Raw genomic sequence first — 21,343 nt, forward strand, 5'->3', positions numbered from 1 at the left:
CTTCCTGACAGGCTGTGCAGAGCAGTGCCTTGTGTGCCGGGAGCCGCGGGCGGGGCCGGGGCGGGACTTCCGCGGGCGGGGCGGGGCCGGGCCGTGCCCTCCGCCCGGTGCGGCCCGGCCGGGGCGGCCCCGCGGGGAGCGCGGCGCGATGGCGGCCGGCGGCTACGGGCGGTACCGGGCCGTGATCTTCGCGGCCATGTTCGTGGGGTACACGCTGTATTACTTCAACCGTAAAACCTTCTCGTTTGTCATGCCCGCCGTCATGGCCGAGGTGCCGCTGGGGAAGGACGACCTGGGTGAGTGTCGGTCCCGGGCCCCGCCGCCCCGCCGGCCCGGAGGTGGCCGTGCCGCGGGCTGAGGCACCCCCGGGCTCTGCCCGCCGCAGGTCTTATCACCAGCAGCCAGTCTGCAGCCTACGCCATCAGCAAGTTCATCAGCGGCGTCCTTTCGGACCAGATGAGTGCCCGCTGGCTCTTCTCCTCCGGCCTCCTCATGGTGGGCTTGGTCAACGTGGTCTTCTCCTGGAGCTCCACCGTCGTGGCCTTCGCCGGGCTCTGGTTCCTCAACGGCCTGGCCCAGGGACTGGGCTGGCCGCCCTGCGGGAAGATCCTGCGGAAGGTGAGTGCTGGGAAAGGTGGGGGAACTTGCCACTGCTCTCTTGACCTGTCCTGGCATCAGGGCTGTGCAGACCATGCTTGCTCAGAATCCAGGGGGACTTGCAGCTTTTCCCACTCCCTTCCAGCCAAGGAGGTCTAGAGCACTATCTGCATTCTGCTGCTTGTTCTGCCTGCTTATTCTAGCAAAGATTCAGTCTGTAGCCCTTGCCCCTCTGTGCCTTGAGTCTAGCTCAGTTCGGTGAGTAACATCTCCTGGTAGCAGAGTTCTGCCTTGTAGAGACGGACTTTGTTGGAATTAAGTATTTTAGGTGCGGACACACACGACTGCTTGTCTGCTGCTGCAAGTCAGGGTTTGCTGTGGGTCGGGGGCAGTGAGCACAGTTCCATCTGCACGCTTGGGCAACTCAGGAATTCCAAGTCACAGGTGGTTCAGGTACAAAACTGGGTAAGATGGAGGAACAGCGTGAAATGAATCTTTAAGCTGTGTGTACTTGGGGTTTGTGACAATCTAAAAGGAACAGATTGATTTTTCCCTAGGACAGAAGGAAAGGAGGTTGGTCAGCTTTATGCTGATCCCTCATGGAAGATGTAAAATCCAGGAATGAATGTACTGCATGTACTTGTGGGGTGGGGTGGGGAAGAGATAAACAACTTTGATGCCCTTCTGCGAGGCACCTAGCCTCCCCTAACTGACAAGGAGAGGGCTATCCAGGACAGTTGAATGCACAGAAAAGAAGGGCCCAAATAACATAAATATCAGCCATGGTGTTTTCTGGAGATGTTTATGAATGTAGGTCTCAGACATTTTCCTGCTGACAAGAACCACCCAAGTGGTTCTGGCTCCAAGTGCTCATTGCAATGTGGAGTCCATCATGTCTGATACTTAATGCAAAAGCAAGTCCTAAAGTTACCCTGTGACTCTCTGCGTATCCATCCAAGTTCCTGAGCCAGCAGACCTCTCCAGGAGAACCCTGTTCCTAGCAAGTGAGTACGCAGAACCATGTGCTCTTAAGCTTGCCTCTCCTGCCCCACGTCTCAGTTTCATGGTCTGTAAATGGAAATAGCTTTGAGCTGGCTCACGGTGTGAGCACCTGTCAAGCTCTTACAGCTGACGCTTGAGTAACATTTGGAGTTCCCTGCATGACTAAAGTAGCAAGGTGGGGGTGTTCCCTCTACCTGCTTTTGGAGTTCTGTGTCTGAATTGCCCCAACCCCACATCATGGGCCTCAAGGGAGGGTTTTCAGGTGTGCTGTCACTCTCTCACACTTCATGCTGTTTGTCTTGTTGTTGCACAGTGGTTTGAGCCTTCTCAGTTTGGGACTTGGTGGGCAATCCTGTCTACAAGCATGAACTTGGCTGGAGGCTTAGGTCCCATTGTTGCTGCTCTCGTGTCTATGAACTACGATTGGCGCAAGACTTTGTCCTTCTCTGGCTTCACCTGCGTGGTTGTCTCTTTTGTTTGCCTTGTCCTGGTTAAAAATGAGCCATCAGATGTTGGGCTGCCCAACATTGAACAAGGACCCAAGAAAGGGAAGAAAGGTGAGCATGTGACTTCCATGCAAGCAGGCAGCCGCAGGAGAAGGTGCGGTGCCTTCCGTCTGTATTCTGGTACAGATGTGTTGTTCTCACATACTGACACCCTCATCCTCCCCACTTTCTGAAATCACAGCTTGGCAGACATGTGGTTAAGGGGTTGATTTTGGCAGCTTTATTCTGGTAATTGAAGGTAGAAATGGTATAAACCAAGGCCCACTGTGATCTTGTGGGAAGCGGCTGATGTAGGGATTCCTGAGAATGTGACAGAGCAGGGGAAAAGCCTGCTGTTAGCCCTCTGTTAGCCTTGCTCCTTAGCCTGCCAGCAGCCTATCTGTGTGTTGCTGAGATGCTCACAGCTGGCTCTCCCCGTATATGTCACATCTTCCTGCTACCAGCATCCCTGTTTTCTTGGAGCCTTGTGTGTTTAGATTGCGAATGCAGTTTTGGTGGGGTGGTGGAGAGAGAAGAAGCACAACAGCAGGGAATGCTTCCTTAAGCCTGACCTTCTGCTCCTCCGCTTTGGCAGCAGACGGGCAGTTCTCCCCTCACCCCACCTTAGGCTCTCTTGACCCCTGGCTCACGATGGACTCTGCTCAGTGTTTCTGTCCTAACCTATGACATCTAGTTAGTAAATGTTTGTTCAGACCACTGAGTGTAGTGCTTCTCTGAAAGCAGAACATGTAGATGAGAATTGCAACACAGGTTTTCAGTAGGATTTTAAGGGCCAGTGGAAACTCAGCCTATGTTCCATGCTGTCCCATGCTGCCTGTGCTGCCAGACTTGACCCCTTTGCATAAGGAAAGAATATTGTTTCCCCGGAGCATTATCTGGGGAGAGCAAGTCTGTTGGTGTTCCTGGAAGACTGATGCAAAAGTCAAGGTAGAATTTGAAAGTCAGCATCTTTGTTTGGGTCTGTGCAGTGGCTTTCACAGGCACAGCTTAAAAATGCTCCCTAAGAATCTGGAGGTAATTTTTCTAACAAGCTGTGTGAAGGATTTATTGGCAACTGCAATACAGAAAATTACCGGGAGTAGTGTTTTGATTATTCTTTTCAAATCTTTAATGAATGTGGGATAAAATGACAGAAATTATTCTGAAATCACCAGAACAAGGGGGAGGTAGAGCCATTCACTACCATTCAGCAGCTGTGAATACCTCCCTGTGTGGGGATGTTCTTGTGCTTGGATCCTGCCTGCAGATCTGTCTGCTGGGCCGCTGGTTGGTGTGCCTTGGGCTGTGGTAACACTCCTCCCAACCTTCCTACAGGTTCCTCCAGTGACAACAGCACCTTGACAGAGCTTCTGCTCTCACCATACCTTTGGGTGCTCTCAACAGGCTACCTGGTCGTTTTTGGAGTGAAAACGTGCTGTACTGACTGGGGACAGCTCTTCCTGATCCAGGAGAGGGGACAGTCCATGCTTGTGGGTAAGATGCAAAACTGCATTGTTAAGCTCTGGGGCTGCAGTCTTGGAGGTGTTGCCCAGAGTTCGCCTGGGTAGAGGTCCTTCCACCTGAGGGACTTGTTTGCCCACCTCCTAGCTGTCTGCTTAGATACACATAGGTTTTGAAATAAACCAGTAATGGAGTTACTGCATGCACCAAGCACCCCAGTGCCAGGACTTTTCTGGGACTGCCAGACGGGCATTCCTGAGCAGGGATGAGCCAGAGGGTCGTGTCCAGCAGAGCTGCTCAAGTGCTCTGTGAGCTTACAGCAGTGGGGCTGGTCTGGAGCCCACAGCAGCTTTTCTGTTTTGACCAAATCTGATGGACCATTCTTTGCTTCATCTGTATTCTAGGCAGTTCCTACATGAGTGCCTTGGAGATTGGGGGCCTGGTGGGAAGCATTGCTGCTGGATACCTTTCTGATAGAGCAGTAGCAAAAGTAAGTCATGTGCACCCTCGGGCACGCTGGGCAGGTAACACGGTGACAATCTGAGCTTCTTCACTAAGGTGCTCAGGCAGGGTGCTGTCCCTGTGAGCACAGCAGAGAAACCAGCCCATACTCAGTTCTGCCATGGGCATGGGCACAGCTGCTGAACACTCCAGAAGGTGCTGGAGAACAGATGCACTGATGTTAGGGGTTGCAATATGCCTGTCATGTTTGAGATATTTAATCTGTTTTTAATTTTTTTGCTTTACTGTGGTCTCCAGATTTTCGTTTTGAAGAACTGGTTGCTGATAGTTTTCTTCTGGCTGGAAAAAAAAACCCCCACATTAAAATCCAGGAGTGGGATCTAGAGCCAAATTCAGGGTGGAAGTGGTTGATAACTGAAGTATCGTTCATCACTAAGAGCTTTTGTTTAGCACAGTTTGACTGTGGGCAGCCCTTAAACCACACTAACAAGGTGTGCCAACAGATGTGCTGTTGATGGGCCATCCATATTTCTGACTGGGCTGTGGATGGCGTTAGTCACTACAAGTATAAAAGAAAGTTCCTCCAGTTTGTGACTCTCAGCTTTCCTTCCTTGTGTCACAGGTGGGTCTGTCAAGCTATGGGAATCCTCGGCATGCGTTGCTGCTTTCCATGATGGCTGGGATGTGTGTGTCCATGTTCCTCTTTCGGGTCACAGTCACAGGTGACTCTCCCAAGGTAATTCACATGCAGCAGCTGGCCATCAGTTATAAGGATAGCTCTGGAATGGGGCAGGTTTGATGACAGGGAGCATGATGGTTTTCTTCACCATTCCCAAGGATTTCTTTGTTTGCACTATGGAGAAGCACTGACTTAGCCTGGCTTGGGGTGCTCCTGCTGTCCTGTTGTTGCAGGCAGCCTGCCTTCTCAGCTTTGCATTAGATGTGACTTGCATCTGTCCTCATGACTGCTAAATAAATAAAACTTCTTTCCTCCTTTCATTTTTTTCTTCTTCTTCAGGAAAACCACTTCTGGACTGTAGCCTTGCAACCTCTAGCTGATCTTACAGGCCTAAAAGAACATGAGGTTTCTGCTTGCATTTTTTCTCCCTGTTTCTTCTTTCCCTGGTCTGCCTTACTCCTATCCTGAGAGGTTGGTTAGCACCTCAGAACTTAGAACCAGGGCATTGAGAAGAGATTACTGTAAGTTTGGTAAAAGCAACATTTTCTTACAATAGTTTGAGTGCACTAACTGACTTCAAAACATCTAACTATGTAACTTTTTAAGTTTTATACAGAAGGGTCTGAGGACTTCTGTTCATCATATAGCCACCTAAGGGGTCTTGTGGGTGAGATCAGAAAGAATTATTCTGCTCTGGCAGATGCATTCTTACTTAGTTTCTGGCAAGTGTTTTCCTAACCCATTTCTGTTTCACATCTGGAAAATAAGATGGTGTAGGGTATGCCCATCCATTGCCGCCATAGTTGGCACTTACTTCTTTCTGGGCTTTTCGAAATGGTGTTTGCAGTTCTAAAAGCATGCTGTAACATGGAGGTGTTACTTATCCTTCGTTGTGCAAACAAGAGACTGATAATTTTGGGCCAGATAGGTTTCTTAGAGCATAAGCTAACACTGAAGTTCAGACTGTTGGGGTTTTTTTGTGGGTTTTTTGGTGGGTTTTTTTGATTGTTTTTTTTGGTTTCTCAGTTTAGTAACATAGAGGTTATCAGAGAGAGGTGTCTCACAAATAAACATGCTCTGATCAGTCCCATGCATCTAAACTGAGAAAAGCTTTCAGTTCGTAGCTCCAGGATTGTTTATGAAAGCAACCTGATTCGCAGTTCTTTCCTGTGATTTCACAGGCTCATTGCCCTTCTCTCTTTGATGTTCTGTTTCTTGCAAATCAGCACGGGATGTGTTACATGGTGTGGGGGGCAGAATTGTGGGAAGGAGGAGAGCTTGCACTGGCCAGCAAGACGGGGTGGTGGAGATGCAGCTGGGCTTTGTGGATGTGGGGTCTCTACAGGCTTGAGCTCTTCCGGCTGCAGGGTGGGGAGCTGGTGTCAGCCTGAAAATGTCAGAACTCCCTGGTCCTGTGTATGGAATCTGAGAATTGTCAACAGTTGCTAACTGACAGTGGTGAGATTCACAGATCCTGTTTCTGATTTTAACTTATTTTGACAGCTGTGGATTCTGACTCTGGGAGCTGTGTTTGGGTTCTCTTCGTATGGGCCGATTGCCCTCTTTGGGGTCATAGCCAACGAAAGTGCCCCTGCCAACCTGTGCGGCACCTCCCATGCCATAGTGGCCCTCATGGCCAATGGTAAGTAATACCTGTTTCCCCAAAAAACAAACAAAACCCATGCACGTTCTTGATGAAGCGTGGTCTGTCCCCTGGGTGCCAAGTTACTGATTGTGGGAAGCCACCTAAGGAGCGAGATAATGGAGCTGGAAGCCTCAGGGATGCTTCGTGCTGTGCCTGACAGGTTTTGCGTTGTGCTTTAAGTTCAAACCAGGCCTGAGGAATGTTTATATATGCTAAACCAGGTACTGGTAGATAATATGGGAGTGCACAAGTGTTGTTAGCTTTCTGTTTGTGTTTTGTTACAGTTGGAGGCTTCCTGGCTGGACTGCCTTTCAGTACAATTGCCAAGCACTACAGCTGGGCTACAGCCTTCTGGGTAGCTGAAGTCACCTGTATCGCTGGCACGGTGGCTTTCTTCTTTCTACGAAACATCCGCACCAAGATGGGCCGGATTTCCAGGAAGGCTGACTGAGGATAAGCTGCTTGGTGGAAGTTATGTTCCCACGCTGACGTGAATGATGCTCGTTTTTGTTTAACTGGCCTAGAAGTGAGTTTACCTATTGCTGCAACCTAGATAAAAATGTCTCAATTTCTCATCCAGTGTCAGGTTCCAGAGGGCACAAGGTTCCTGCTACTGATCACTTTTTCCCTCAAGATGTGATAATTCACCTAGTTTACATTTGCAATGATTTTACTGTACCTCTTCCTCACAGCACTGTTAGTGAAGCAAGCAGGCTCTGCAGTCTGAGCTTCCCCACTACAAGTGGTCTGAAATGACTGGCTTCAGGTGCACTTACCTCTAGTTTTGTCATTGTTTGTCTCAGCCATTAACTGAGACATTAATCAGTTCAGCTTCACTGCTCAGGGGCCCTGAACTGAGCCTTTGCCACCTGCATCTGTCCCATCCAGCTGTCGTAAGTACAGCTGTCCCAGGTCACTTCAGCATGAGCTCTGTGTGTGCTCAGCCACACGACAGCAACAGAGCAGGGAATGGTGACATCTGGCCTGCTTTGACAGCAGCAAGGCTTTAGCTGTACCTGGGGTTAGTTGCTAGGAGCAATGGAGTGTGTTGCTGTGGACAAGTGGAACAGCAGGACATGCTGCAGCAGGGCTCTCTGCAGCATTTAGATATAGGCATGCTCCCTGGGAATTCACGGCGTTTAGAGAAGCTCCTTCTAGTGAACTGATCCCACGTGGTGCAATGTCTGTGTGCAGTGTTAATGATTTACAAAGGAGGCAGCTGCTGCCAAGGCAGCTCGTAGCCAGTGTTCTGCAAATCTGCCAGGAAAACTATCCCAGCAGAAAGAACTGCAACAGCAGCCACCACCAACCCACAATTTCTGCAGCTGGGTTTCGTGATAACCCACATTTCGAGCACTGGCTTGTATTTTTTCAGTACAAGGTGTGAAGACTGGGGTGGTTTTGGTCAAGAGTTGCGTCTCTCACAGCTGCAGGCAGGGGTTTGGGCTGCCTCTGAGTCAGCCTTAGCAGAGCCATCACTGACAGCAGTCAGGCCCGGCACCCTGCAGTAAGTACACTCAGGTTTTTAACCAGGATTTTGTTGAATACTCTTGTTTTTTCCCAAAAGGATTTACTGCTTTAGGGTCCTGAAAGAGGCAAATTCAACTTGTAAAGAGCCTGCATGCAGGTATTTTGCTGAATACCTTGGTTGCAAGAGTAGTTAGCTAGCCTTAATTTAAAAAATGGAAGTGAATTGCATTTTGTACTTAATTACATGATCCTCTTCTATATGTGAAATAAAAATGGAGCAGTGTCACAAGGGCCCTGGTCGTCTTATGGAAAGTGGTGCAAGCAAAACCACCCCAACCCACTTATCCTCTTGAGGGGCCACCGGCACAAATGTCCCTGCCAACAGAAAGCAAGCAGCCATTTGCCTCATTAATAAACACTTATTACTTCTATACAGAAACCCTCTGCAAGACCGTAAGTTAGAGCTATACAGGAAAAATACATATGTACATTTATGACAGGAAAGAAAAGCACTGACTGTGGTAAGGCCACAGACCTGCACCTTCTCCTTCACCCAAGTGCAGCGGAGCTGCAACAGGAATAAGGAAGGCCCTGTGGCCTGATGTAAACAGTGCTAAGGAATCTGTTTAAGGTAAGTTTCCCAACAAAGGGGATAAACCGGTATTTTGGGAGATACTGAAGCACGTTTTGGGGATGTGCAGTCTCTGCTGTGGAGAGGGGAGCTTTGTGAGAGGCCAGCCAGGGAAGAGAGAGGCCCCGCTCTTCAGACGAATGAATCTGTGCAACAGGCAAGGCTTTCTCTATGATCCAGGTCCGAAGGGTCCAGCTTTCTCTGCCACCTCCAGAGCAAGCTTCAAGTTCTGATCAAACAACTCGCACCTGAAACAATCAGAAAAGCAAAAGGGATGACTTTTACCTACAGAAGTGAGTTAACAAAGCTAACAAAGGATCTTCACATCCTTTGGCTCTGCATCCTTCAAGGAGAGATTCAGGAAGTTATGACACAGCAACATGACTGCTGTCGAGGTCTGACTTGGTCCTTAATTAAGATTAAAGCTTCTTGTATGGATCTGAACAGATGGTAGGACAGCAGGGTTTGTGCCAAGGAAGTGCAGCTCCCAATTCCCCAGCAGAGCCAGCACTGGTCTGTGTCCTCTCTCTGCAGCAGTGTGCTGTGGCTTGCTTCCCCTTCCCTCAGCCAGTTTTGCTACTTAAGGACTGTCGGCATTTGCTACTGTGTAGGTAGAAAGCAATGAGGGGTTGCAGCCAGGTTACTGTAAGTGGGCTTCTCCTTACCTTATTGGCATCTCCAGGGAGTAGAAAGGATTCTTCAGAGCGAAGTCTGAGTAAATCTCATAGATTTTGCGGAGAAGAGCTTCTATCCCTGTCTGCCTTGGGTCAGCCAGAACCATGAATTTGATCCCTGGAGCCATAATGCCAGGAGCATAAGGAAGGCCAAGCACAGAGACAGCCCTGGCAAAGCCGAGGGGTGCCGAGTGCCCAGGGCCCGATGGTACCTGTCAGTGTCTGGAAGCAGTGCAACTTGAAGGTGTCGGTCTCCAGCATCTCGATCCCGGAGCTCCCAACTTCAGGTGACAGCTGTGACCCGATGGCAAACAGCCTGTGGGGACAGGCCCCTCAGCACCCCTCACCGCCCGTGCCACCCCCATCCCGTCACGGCCCACCCTGACTCACGAGTGGAACATGGAGGCCAGCATAAGCTTCTCGTTGGAGGAGAGCCGGTGGCGGCCAAAGCGGATGGACACCGGGTAGTTGGCGGGGTTACCCAGGAACTCCAGCACGTCCTTCCCGTCCGCCGTGAAGCGACCGTTGACCTCGGCGCCGTTGATGGCGAGCACGGCGTGACCCACTGCGGGGACAGCGGCGTCAGTCGCTCAGTCAATAAGCCCGGCCCGGCGCGCCCCGCCCGGCCCTTCCCACCCGCCGCACCGCGGATGCCGTCCCGCTGCCCGAAGGCGACGACGACGCGCTCGTCGTGCGGGCGTAGGACGAGATCGAGCGGAAAGCTGAACGTCTTCTCGGTGTCAGCGCGGGGCGCGTAGTGGTCCAGCTGGTAGATGAGGCCGCCCGCCTTGTTAACCACGTAGACGCTGAAGATCGCCATGGCGCAGTGCCCCGGCAGCAGCACCGCCCTTCCGCCCCGGCAGCGCCGCCGCGCCCGCCCCGGCAGTGACGTTCGTCCCGCCCGGGGCCCGCCCCCGCCCCACGCCGGGCTCTTCCTTTCTCGCCGACATCTTGCGGAGCAGCCGCGGCCGCATCATGGTGAGTGGGGCCGGGCCGGGGGGCGGCTGGCGAGCCGGGCCGGGGCCCCCGGGAGACACTGGCGGTTCCCGGAGCGGGGCGGGAACCCCTGCGGGGATCTCGGGGGGGCGGCCCCGCGCCTCGCCCTTCACCCCCCATCCTTCTCACCCTCTCGCAGCCGCCCAAAGACGACAAGAAGAAGAAGGACGCGGGCAAGTCCGCCAAGAAGGACAAGGACCCGGTCAACAAATCTGGCGGCAAAGCCAAGAAGAAGGTGGGAGTCGGCGGGGCTGCGGGCTCGGGGGGCGGCGGGATCCCCGGGCCTGGCGCGTGTGCAGCGTGGCCGGGCCCCGGGAGCGTTGTGAAGGCGGGGCGGGCGTCTTGTTAGAGGAGCCAGCTCTTTATCTGCCAGCAAGTTGTACATAATAGTGTTAAGCCCGAGTAACAGAAGGCTTTAGTCCTTTTATTTTTAGATACTGCAGGTATTATCTGCAGCACGTTCATTTACAAAGGCGCTTTTGTGCATCTCATTAGTGCTTTAGTTTTGGATGTGATACGGACACATTTGATGGTGCAGTTCTCGGGGTATCCTTTAGTTTGTTTTGTTCTTGCTTACAGGATGGCTTAGGGGGCATTGTTTTTTCTCTCTTTTCAAGTAGAAGTGGTCCAAGGGGAAAGTGAGAGACAAGTTGAACAACCTTGTCCTGTTTGACAAGGCCACCTATGACAAACTGTGCAAAGAAGTGCCCAACTACAAACTCATCACACCTGCAGTTGTCTCAGAAAGGCTGAAGATTCGAGGCTCCCTGGCTCGGGCTGCCCTCCAGGAGCTGCTCAGCAAAGGTGAGCACTTAAAACTGGAAAAAAACCCAGAAAGCTGCTTGAATTGGCTGTTTGGTTTTCCTTGCTTGCCTAGCAGCTTTCCTGCAGCATCTGAAGTGCTCCATGTGTAAATTGTTTTTGGGGAGCCACTGCCTCAGCTTGCATTTCAGAAGTGCTCCAAAGTATGGAGCTGCAGTTCTGCTTACATAGGAGCATTGCTGTACTAAGAAAAATGTTGCCAGAAGGGATGGGCTGTGATGTAATGGCAGCCAGATGGGAATGAAAGACTTGCATGAGCTGCTACACTCTAGTAGTTCCTCTTGTGTGTTGCCCTGCCTCTCTAGGAGGGACCTCAGCATCCCTGGCATCTGTCAGTACATGCACACTGACATAATTTTGGTTTTTTATAGGGTTGATCAAACTGGTGTCCAAGCACCGAGCCCAAGTGATCTATACCCGAAACACGAAAGGCGGAGACGCGCCTGCTGCAGGGGAGGATGCATAGTGAGGTGAGACCGGGTGCTGAGGAGCTGAGTTGTGCTGTCAGGAGCTAATGGACAGCTATACAACGTGTAATGAGCAACTTCCACATGGCTGTGGTGGGCTGTTCTTCCAGAGACTCCAAAAATATTTTGCTCGCATCCTGAGCAACTTCCTGGGGGAACATTACTGGAAACATCACTTCTCCAGAATTAAAGAGCGATTTCTGATTTTGTCCCTGTGCCCATTGCATGGGGAAAGCATCATTTGTTCCCCTTGCTGCAGGGCAAATGGACACTTGTCCTCCCTGCTCTCATAGGGCACCATGGCCAGGTGTTCCTGCGGGAACAAAACTGTCAAACTGTTTACTTTGTGCTAGCCTGCTTTGACCTGGTTTTCTGATTGGGGACTTCTTGCTTTGCAGGTTCTCCAGTGACTTCGTCAACAATGCGTCATACGTAATGCACACAATAAAATTACTGATTATAATATTTCTTGCTTTTTCAAGAATGCGTATGTTTCATTACTGATGCATTATTGATAGCAAATTCTAGTAGAGGTCATGGCTGTTGTCCTCTACCAGCTGGTTTTTGCCTTTTATTAGTGTTACAAATGCATTGCTAAAAGGGAAGAAACTTCTGCATCACCTACAGTAGCCAGTGATATTAGCCCATGTAAAGGATGAATGTTAGAATGAAGGAAAACAATACAAATTTGAATGAAAATATCAGGCACCTGGCATTAGTTGCCTGCAGGGTGGGCCCTGCATTTGAAATGAGTTTCAGTTGGTTTACAAACACAGAAGCATTTAAAAAAAAAAGTTTATTTCTCTGAAAATTCTTTCTTTAATGGGATGTTCCACGTCAGCATAGGCCACTGGCATCACTTGCTGTATAGAGTAGACTTTCTGGTAGTGAAGATACGGCATCCACAGGAGCCTGTCCTTGCTGGCAGGACCTGACTTTGTGTGGCTTTAGACGTGATGCTGAGATGGACACTGTGTCCTTACAGGGCAGTCAGCAACAAAACTGCAGCTACCTACAGTCAGCCTTTCCACAGCAGCGCTGGGTGTCTGGTGTTCCTCATCTGATCACGTTTTTTTCTTCTTTTCCCCTGATTCAGCTCTAAACTGATGCCTGAAAGAAAGCATAGAAGTCAGACTGCAGTAGCCTTTAGACAGAGATAATGGAACACTTTCCTCGAAAAAGGAAGTGCTGTGCATAGTGTTTTAGCAAGGAAGCTCCCTCAATATTTTTGTCACCTCAGTGAGTGGTAGCTCCAGCTAGCTGACAGAGTTCTGGCACATTAAAAGGCGCCAGTGGGACAGTATGTGGGTCTGAAAGGTGAACCACACAAAATGAGGCAGATGCCTTCATGTGTGCAGCATGTTTCACCTCATAAGCCATGTGTGTGCTGCTCTAGGACAAGAATGATACTCTGCCTGGATTAAGCACTGTGTGGCTAACTCGTATGGCAGGATGTCTCCTTATGCTTGCTGCTACCTCAGAGCCTGCTGCATGAATAGCTTGCATGGACAGAAGCCATGGACTCTCCCCCCTGGCATCCATCTGTGCTCGCCTGAAGCTCACCGGGACTGCCACCTCCTGCCGTGATTCCATACACGCCCAAAGGAAGGGAGCCAGCTGTCACTTGTCTGAGAGGTATGGTCAAAGTTGGCACCAACTCGCTCCACTGGGAGCTTTTTCAGCTTCTGCTTCTCCTCTGAAAAATATAAAATACAGTTGTAGAGTGGTTTGGGTTGGAAGGGAGCTTAAAGATCACGTTGCTGCAATGCCCAGTACTATGGATGGGGACACTTTGCCTAGGCCGGGTTGCTCAAAAGCCCAAATACTTTTTTCAGCGAAAGTTTTTCAAATTGTTTTTGGTTCTCTAGCATGGTAAAGTGACTGTAAGGTTAACTAAAAATTTGCAAGCTGCTCACTGTGTTTGAGAAATTCCTCATAGGAAGGTCCGATTTGTTGTTTACTTCCATCTTCTTCCTCTGATAGCCATGGAGGTTTTGCTCCTAGAAGTCACAGGGAATACTTACTTAGCCACTGACGTTATCCTAAACTGTGACAGGAAAAAAGTGTCCCCTCTTCCCCCTGTCTGCTGCTTGCTCTACCAAGCAAGTGATGACGTGAACTCTTGAGTGTTCTGAGAAAAAGGAGCTGGCTTCCTCAGTTAAGGCCATGGCAGATCACACCCCAAATCATACACTCCCCAGAGCAGCAGCATAAACAGTTTTTACAATGCTGAAGTGTTTTCTTTAGTATGTCAAATATTGCCAAAAGAGTGAGCACTTCCTGGTTATGCTGCAACTGCTTCAAAACTGCTTTGAGTTATCCCTGTGACATTTGCAAGCCATGAGGCAGCAACCCAGTGAGTCATGATGCAGGTGCACTTGCCTGTGTGGACATTTCCTTTTCCTTCTGTTTCCTGTTAATAGGAACATAAAATGCTTATGAGAATCTTATGTTTAAGAGTATCTCTGAACAGAAGAACATTATCTTCATTCCCTTCCAGAATCAAGTTCTATTACAAAAAGGCAGAGGAAAGCTCTTCTCTACTTTTCTTTAAAAGAATGTTTGGTTGTTTTTTCTTCACAGCATACTAGAGAATGTTTGCTTAATGAAAGTTAAACCTGGGTAACTGAAACTGAGCTAGCTGCTTGCCCAAAACCACAAAGCTGGTTTTTTTGTGTTAGAGACCACCCCTTATTCTGCTCTGTGATATGTGCTGTAGGTGACTTGCAGTAGAATCGAAGTCACACTCGCTAGCCAGTCGCCCCTACCTGGTGGCCAATGAAGGTCAGAACCTGGCTTGATTCCATCCAGGCTAAATCAGGTCCTGTCTGCATTCTGCTCGGGCCAGGCTGTTCTGCAGCACAAGGGCTGTCCCTGAAATAAGAGGCCGGTGCTTACCGTAGTGCAGACAAAAAGTTTGCAAAAGATTTGCAAGATCCTGGTAATGCCAGTGTCAAACTCCCCCCGTGCTGGGTGCTTTGAGCAGGGATGCATCAGCCACTGCTAAGGAAAGTGGCGCTTACCGTTCAGGTCCCGCGGGGAGCCTGCAGACAGAAGGTCCTGCACAAAGCTCTGGTTCTGTTTGAAGCTGAGTCAGATTCAGGAAAAAGGAACAATATTTCTGGTACTGAGCCCAGCCTCCACCCACCCACCCCTAGCTCCTCCCGAGCGCACCCAGGTCCCGGTGGGGATGCGCAGAGCAGTGCCCGGTCCCCGCCAGGGCAGGATACAGCTCACCGACCTGGAGCGCAGCCTGCACCGTCTCTCGCTGCCGGCGCTCGGTCTCCCGGATGTCGGCCGCCATCTATGGGGAGAGAGCGGTGAGGCGGGGCCAGCGGAGGCCGGGCCTCCGCCAACGCGGGCAGGTGACCGAGGTACCTGGAGGATGCGTTCCTCCTCCCGCCGCTGGTGCTCGCTCAGCGCCTGCTCTAAAGCCTGCGCGAAGCGCTCGTACTCCTCGGCCGGCACCAGGCACCGCTCCCGCAGCGCCGCCTCCGCCCGGTTCTCCCGCCAGAACCGCGCCGTCTGCCGGCGGTGCTCGGGCCTGCGGGACACCACGGCGCCTTCAGCACCGCCCGCACCCGGCCAAGCGCCGCAGCAGCCTGGCCTGGGGCAGCATCTGCCCTCCCTCCGTTCCTGCCCACGCACCCGGCCAAGTGCCGCAGCAGCCCGGCTTGCAGCAGTGCCCGCCCGCCGCACCGCCTGTCCCTCCGCACGCCGCGCCCGCAGCACGGGCACCACACGCGCCCATCGTGCTCCGCTGGGTCGTAGCGCTGCACGGCCGCGGCCACATCGGCCACAGCCGCCCGCGCCGCCGCCGTCGCCTCCTGCAGCCGAGCCAGCGTCTCCCGCAGCCGCCGGCGATGCCCCGCGCTGTAGAGGTGCCGGCGGCCGGTGAAGGCGCTGCGGCGGCACAGCCCGCAGTAATGCACGGCCATGGCGCCCGCGCCGCGGAGCGCAGGCGCGGGGCGGGACCGGCCCCTCCGCGCTGAGCATCCCGGGCGGCTCCGCGCTGCCGGCCAGCAGAGCGGAGCGTTCCTACTGACTGACTGATTCCCTGCGCGGTCAGGTGTGGCACTGGCAGCCGTCTGTATCTCTCTGACGCGTGTCTCATATCCAGAGAAGGGCAACGAAGCTGGTGAAGGGTCTGGAGCGTGTGTCCTACGAGGAGCGGCTGAGGGAGCCGGGATTGTTTAGCCTGGAGGAGGCTCAGGGGTTAGCTTATCACTCTCTACAGCTGCCTGAAGGGAGGTTGGAGCCAGGTGGGGGTCGGTCTCTTCTCCCAGGCAGTCAGGGATGAGACAAGAAGACATAGTCTTAAGGTGCACCAGGGGAGGTTTAGGTTGGACCTTAGGAAGAATTTGTTCAGGAAAAGGGTGATTAGATACTGGAATGAGCTGCCCAGGGAGGTGGTTGAGTCCATCCCTGGAGGTGTTTAAGGAAGGACTGGACATGGCACTCAGTGCCATGGTCTAGTCGACATGGTAGTCTTTGGTCCTAGGTTAGACTCAATGATCTCAGAGGTCTTTTCCAACCTAATTGATTCTGCAACTGCTACAGTGACTCAGGTGATATTAACTACACAGACCTGCCCTGCACGGTAGTTTGTCAGGAAAGCTACCATCCTAGTGTGTGCACTTAGACGTGGTCACATCACTTTAACGTTCTGTTCTACGCTCTCCTGGGGTTGCAGGTGAAAGTAGCTGTCTCAGCCCACTCCCGTGGATCCTTGCCCACTGTTTTTACAGCTGGGCATGTAAAAGCCATATTTCACGGCTTAGAATAGCACTTGCGTGGTAAGGGCTCCTCTCAGTCAAGCAGCTAATGTGTTCCTCTGCTCAACCTCTCACCTGTGGGCTGAGACCCTTTGTCAAGGAACAGACGAACCTGCATGCAAGGTGTAGGTATATGCCTTCAGCCAGGCTTATGGCTTCATATTAGTGTGCTCTTTGGGGTCTTCTCAGCAAGCCAGAGATACTGTATTTGCTCCTGTTTTTGAAAAATGTTAGGTGCAAGCTCCCCGGAAGATAGGGCAGCTCTATAACTTGGCTTCCAATTCAGAGTTGTTACTCGAGTCTGGCTTGATGGCTCTGGCATTCCTCAGCCCCTGAAAGCTTTGAATTTGTACAGAGTGACATCTGCTTGTCTGTGGCAACACGAGAGTATCAAGGGTATCATCTCTTGTTTGGGCTTTGCCCAGCCAATGGCATTTGTTTGGAAGCAAGCTCAGTGGATTTGGTGGGGGCCCTTGAGGATACTGGTCATGCCAAGCAACTGTGGGGTTTATGTATTTTTTTTCCCCCTGTAGTAGAACAGATATTAATTTCCAATTAAGTAAGTGGTCCTTTTTCCTCCTCTTCCTTTTCCCTCTCTTCCTAGTACAGGGTGTACAGTAGATGCCTCCCTTATCACACCAGGCCACTCCTGCTCTGTTGGCATTGCTTCAGTTCCTTGTGCTGCAGTAAATAGCTGATGCTGTATAATACAGGCAGAGCTCCCAGGATTTGCATGGGCTGGGGTTAGAAACAATCCTTTCTGTTAAAGAGAGGCAGCAGGGAAAGTACAGGCAGGCTCGATGATAGGGAACACAAGACAGAGATAAGGCTGTGACTGCTGAGAGATGCTTGCTCCATTGGCACAGGACCTGGGGCTGTGTCAGGGTGCCCAGTTATTCCTGCGAATGCCAACATGTCTTTGATGGTACCATAGGTAGATGCTGCTGTCATTGTAGCTGTTCATAGCCTCCTCAGGATGTGAGAACACCACAGATTTATTTGATGAGCATCACAGCCTGTTTTATTAGCTGTATTCTTTTCTCTCTGAATGGATACACTATTTTTCTGGTGGGGGAAAGGTGGCCTCTTACCTGCCACGTCCTCAAATTCTGTGAAGTTGCAGTAAAAGAGATGAACTCATATCTGCCCCTCCTCCCTGATTTTTAAAACCACTTCAAAGGTGAGCTAGCAGACAACTGAAGCGACCGGTTCTGCCAGGCTCGTTGCTGCTCACCTTTCCTGCCGCTCCCCCGTGGAACAAAGCACAGCATTTCCCTTTGATTTCCCGCTTTGAAAGCCTTAGGGGACAGAGTCTGAAATGGCCCACAACTTTTTTGGTGTCTCGTCTCTGGTACGTTCCTGAAGCGCTGGGTGGATCAGGACAGGACTCCGGGAAGGAGACCTGGCTTGTGGCTCAATCTGCCATCTGAGCAGGTTGGCCAATGGAATGCTCCATCCCTCCTGGGTGTTGTAACCGGCATCCCCCAGGTTTGTGGGTAGGGTGAAGTAACACTGCAGCGACAGGGAGAAGGAGCCACAGCGTCTGGGACTCGGTGGCTTTGACTAACACATGCAGGGGTTCCAGAGTCCAGCCTGGCTACCTGTCACCAGCAGTACATGCTACCTTCTGGCACAGCTACTGCCCCAGGGATGGAGGGGTCTGCCCTGTTCTCCATTTCTTTCTACCAAGAAGAGAGGGCACACGGCAGAGTGGAGCGCATGCTGCCAGACTCCTGCCAGGTAGGGAGGAGAAAAGCAGTGAGTTTGGGTGCCTCTGCCAGTGCCCAAGGCACAGGCTGCTTGCCCTCTCTGAAAGGGATCATGTCACAAGTGTGAGGCTGGATGGAGAGGAGAGGAAAGCAGGGCTTGATTGTGCAATGTGAGTTTCTTGACTTCCTTCTGTGCCATCAGGACCTGAGGGTTTGCAAAGCTTTAAAACACAGGGCTGTTATTTGCATGCAGGCAGTGATACAGCCCATCCCTGGCCTGGTGCAGACTATGTAATACTGAATCCACAACCCCATCTCAGTGTCCCAGAGCTCTCTTAGCAAAATACGAACAGAGCTTGTCTCTGCTCAGCTTACAAGATGACAGGATCATGCCTTGCAGCAGTGCAACTGCACAGCACATGCATGGTATTTAGTGCAGGTGCTGCAGGTCGTGGCTGTGATTCTCAGAAACATTGGTATGCTGACTCAGTGCAGGGAGCAGTAGGATAATAAAGCCATAGGAATTGGTCATGTTGAAGGATGTACCAGATGACAGTCTCAAGTAAAGGTTAATTAATCTGATCTCTATTATTCTGGTGAAACTCTTCATGTTTTATAGTCGCTTTTGTATGTATTGTGAAGCTGCAAGATCAAGAGGAAACCTCCTTTGCCTGCTGGTTCAGGGCCAGGCTGGATGCCTGTAAAAGGCTGCTTATGTGACAGTGTTGGAAATGCAAATACATTTGTGTGTGTGTGTGTTTTTGTGTGCTTCCGTGTGTTTCCCTCTCAGATCCCAGGTGAAGAATTGATGCTGGAATCATACTCAGCTGCTTACAACAGGATGACCCACGTGCTGAGGCTTAAACCTCTGTGTAAGACCACTCTCTGTGATTCATCCCTGCTCATCCTGCTAGTTGAGAGTCACTGAGATTCGGAGGACCATATCAGCGAAGGTTTCGTCTGATAAAAACCATTCTCTTAACACTGCTGCTTGAAACAGGGATATTGTACCTTTAAGGCACCCCCTTCTCATTCCCCTAATACCTTTAGGCCTCTGAATGATTCTGGAGGAGAGGATCAGTGCAGGAGTTTAAGGCATCTTTCCCTGCCCTGCTGCACTGCTCACTTGCTGCTCCGAAGGCTGTGCTTTGCTGTTTCTATGGAAACCATTAGTTGCTAAGCAACTGGAGCATCATCTGTGCTGAGCCCTCGCATCTAATTATCCCATCACAGTGGCTGAGAGGGGCTGGGGGGGGATTAACTCCTCTACCATGGCAGATCCATTGACAACACTTTAGTCACATTTAAAGGGACATTGTCTCCCTTCTGCCACACTTATAAGGAGGAATAGGGTTTTCTGCAAGCAGCGGACACACTGTCTGTGCTCATGGCATGCTTGGAGCTTCCATGCCCTTGCATAGAGCTCTGCAGAAAGCTCTTCTTTCTGTTCAAGTTATGCATGATGCATGTAGCTGTACATTTGGATCATGCAGTCTTTGTCTTGTGGACTGTGTTTGGGCCATACTCATAGTCATTCGTGTATTTTTATTGTGTTGTGGTCACCTCGATGCTGCCCTTCCCATCTCTGTCCCAAGAGCCCGACGTTGTGTCTGCTCTGTGAGGTATTGCCAATTCTTCAGAACTTGGCAATGGAAGAGGTGGGTAGCTCTCTGTCTTCTGTCTGTCTGCAAACATTGCAGAGCTTGGTATTCAGTTTTGTATTACCTTACTGTTTGTTTCTGGGAGGGATAAAGATGGTCATCAAGGAGCACTGAAAGCCCGAGGGGTCAAGTAACAACTATGGAAAACCTCATTTTCCATAGTTGGATAATTTTCCAGATCTCTGTAAGTGGACAAAGCCACCAGCAGCCTGGTGAATTTTGTACATTCAAATAAAATAGTCAGTCTGAGAGCTGATTCTGATTTTTAGTTTGTGAACACAAGTTTGATGTAGTGTAGGACTCAGATTGCATCTGAATGAGGTTCCCAGATTTGTGAGGAGAGTGGTAGTGGTTTGAGTTACCTTCAGACAAACGCCTGAGTTTAGTGAAAACCTGACTGCACCAGGTCCACGCGTGGGTACGTTGTATCTGCTTCTTGCCTGCTCCCGTCAAGATGGATAGGGACTGATTCCTTCTCAGTTTTCACTTTCTGCCAGAAAATGGATGCTTTGTGATTTACTAAGGTGATTGCTTTTCTAGTGGCTGAATCAGTGAGAGTGGGGAGGTCTATTAGAAAGTTTTCCTGGTTTTTTTACTGCCCAGATCTATGAGCCAGCTGACAGTTACTGCAAAGCTCCCTAGCAGCATTTGCTGTGCTTTGTATAGACAGGGAGGATATAGCTTCAGCAGGAGGGTGGCCTATTCTTACTTCTGAAAACAAGAGAATCCCTAATACCTCCCCAAACTGACTTTGTTTCTGTGTCCACCTTTGAATTGTAATGTCTTTCACTGCAGCCAAAGCCTTCAGGCACCATCCAGCCCTGGCAATATGTCATGCCAACATGTTAGCACTGCTTCTGCCCCTCCCTATTGGCACAGGACCAGAGCATGTGGGTCTCCAAGGACTGAGTGATCCGGGGCTAGGTGGGATAGGGCAACTTGGGAAGATGGAGCAGGTGCCCCCCTGCCTCCCTCTAAGAGTAGACAATGATGGTGATTATTATTATTAAGAGTTCTCATAATGATCTCAGGGAGGGGCAAGTGGAGGAGGGAGACATATTTTGTCATGAAAATGGGAAATGTAATTAAAGTCCACATGTTAATTAAGAGCTGAAGGGGAGAGATAGAAGGATTTCTTCCTGAAGTCTCACTGGCATTGGCATTGGGCATTTTGCATAATGCTAATCAACAAGGAAGAAAGGCTTTGGAGGAGAGGCATGAAAGAGAGAAGTTTTGCACAAAGGCTCCCATGGCTTTGAATGGAGCACACAGTGTCAAGGAAAAGTTTTGTTTTGCCCAGTCAAAGCTGGGAAACTGAAAAGAGGAACAGTATCCACAACCTTTTGCATTTGGTTCTTTAGTGTAAATTGGCAGCATCAAGAAGAGGTGGTCCAGGCCTGATCACCCATGTGTGTTTCTCTCTGGCCTGCCCAGGCACCTCCCTCACAGAAGAAATGGATGTGAGAGAGTTCCTGAGCCTCCTGCTGCCCCATCAGCAGTGGGCATTCCAGCCAAGCACAAATCTAGTGCAGCTGCTGGGACAGCAGATGAGGATATCCCAAAGCTCCATGCAGATCAGGGCAGTTGAAACCTACTCATCTGTCCCTCTGGAAACATGTGAGATGGCTAATCAGGTGCAGGTCCCTGGTGTTTTCAGATGCTCTAATATGGAATTTTATGCTTGCTTTTCTCACACTGGTCAGAAACCTATGAAATTACAGCTCTGCTTCTCTGACAGGGCAGGTACAGGGGGAGGACCTCACAGGTTTGGGTCTTTGACTCTTCTGCCACACAGGAGAGATCTGTA

General features: G+C 50.7%; 4 protein-coding genes across 5 annotated transcripts; 2 read left to right on the forward strand and 2 right to left on the reverse strand.

Moving 5' to 3' along the window:
- Nucleotides 1–96: 96 nt before the first annotated feature.
- On the forward strand, nucleotides 97–8,090 carry SLC37A4 (solute carrier family 37 member 4). Of its 2 annotated transcripts, XM_082296838.1 has the most exons (9): nucleotides 97–296; nucleotides 386–618; nucleotides 1,913–2,156; nucleotides 3,420–3,578; nucleotides 3,950–4,035; nucleotides 4,630–4,743; nucleotides 5,026–5,091; nucleotides 6,190–6,328; nucleotides 6,616–8,090. In XM_082296838.1, the coding sequence occupies exons 1-9, from the start codon at nucleotides 149–151 to the stop codon at nucleotides 6,780–6,782; spliced, it is 1,356 nt and encodes a 451-aa protein (XP_082152964.1). In that variant the 5' UTR covers nucleotides 97–148; the 3' UTR covers nucleotides 6,783–8,090. The 2 variants fall into 2 exon arrangements, 1 of the variants encoding a protein (XP_082152964.1); XR_014227078.1 differs by lacking the exon at nucleotides 6,616–8,090 and having other exon boundaries at nucleotides 5,026–5,207; nucleotides 6,190–6,319.
- Nucleotides 8,091–8,206: 116 nt separating this feature from the next.
- On the reverse strand, nucleotides 8,207–9,986 carry TRAPPC4 (trafficking protein particle complex subunit 4). Its single transcript, XM_082297019.1, has 5 exons — nucleotides 9,752–9,986; nucleotides 9,497–9,671; nucleotides 9,319–9,422; nucleotides 9,098–9,224; nucleotides 8,207–8,680 (listed from the first exon to the last, which is right to left on the reverse strand). The coding sequence occupies exons 1-5, from the start codon at nucleotides 9,924–9,926 to the stop codon at nucleotides 8,602–8,604; spliced, it is 660 nt and encodes a 219-aa protein (XP_082153145.1). The 5' UTR covers nucleotides 9,927–9,986; the 3' UTR covers nucleotides 8,207–8,601.
- On the forward strand, nucleotides 9,956–11,856 carry RPS25 (ribosomal protein S25). Its single transcript, XM_082297020.1, has 5 exons — nucleotides 9,956–10,084; nucleotides 10,242–10,337; nucleotides 10,723–10,906; nucleotides 11,296–11,394; nucleotides 11,790–11,856. Exons 1-4 carry the CDS (start codon nucleotides 10,082–10,084, stop codon nucleotides 11,388–11,390), a joined length of 378 nt encoding a protein of 125 aa, XP_082153146.1. The 5' UTR covers nucleotides 9,956–10,081; the 3' UTR covers nucleotides 11,391–11,394; nucleotides 11,790–11,856.
- A 312-nt stretch (nucleotides 11,857–12,168) lies between these two features.
- On the reverse strand, nucleotides 12,169–15,336 carry CENATAC (centrosomal AT-AC splicing factor). The gene is made up of 9 exons (XM_082297084.1): nucleotides 15,040–15,336; nucleotides 14,770–14,935; nucleotides 14,633–14,695; nucleotides 14,415–14,479; nucleotides 14,160–14,265; nucleotides 13,774–13,804; nucleotides 13,308–13,391; nucleotides 12,955–13,087; nucleotides 12,169–12,501 (listed from the first exon to the last, which is right to left on the reverse strand). Exons 1-9 carry the CDS (start codon nucleotides 15,327–15,329, stop codon nucleotides 12,456–12,458), a joined length of 984 nt encoding a protein of 327 aa, XP_082153210.1. The 5' UTR covers nucleotides 15,330–15,336; the 3' UTR covers nucleotides 12,169–12,455.
- Between the last annotated feature and the right edge of the window lie 6,007 nt (nucleotides 15,337–21,343).

The sequence above is a fragment of the Coloeus monedula genome (assembly GCF_965178545.1).
Source record: "Coloeus monedula genome assembly, chromosome: 25".
NCBI classification, from domain to species: Eukaryota; Metazoa; Chordata; class Aves; order Passeriformes; family Corvidae; genus Coloeus; species Coloeus monedula.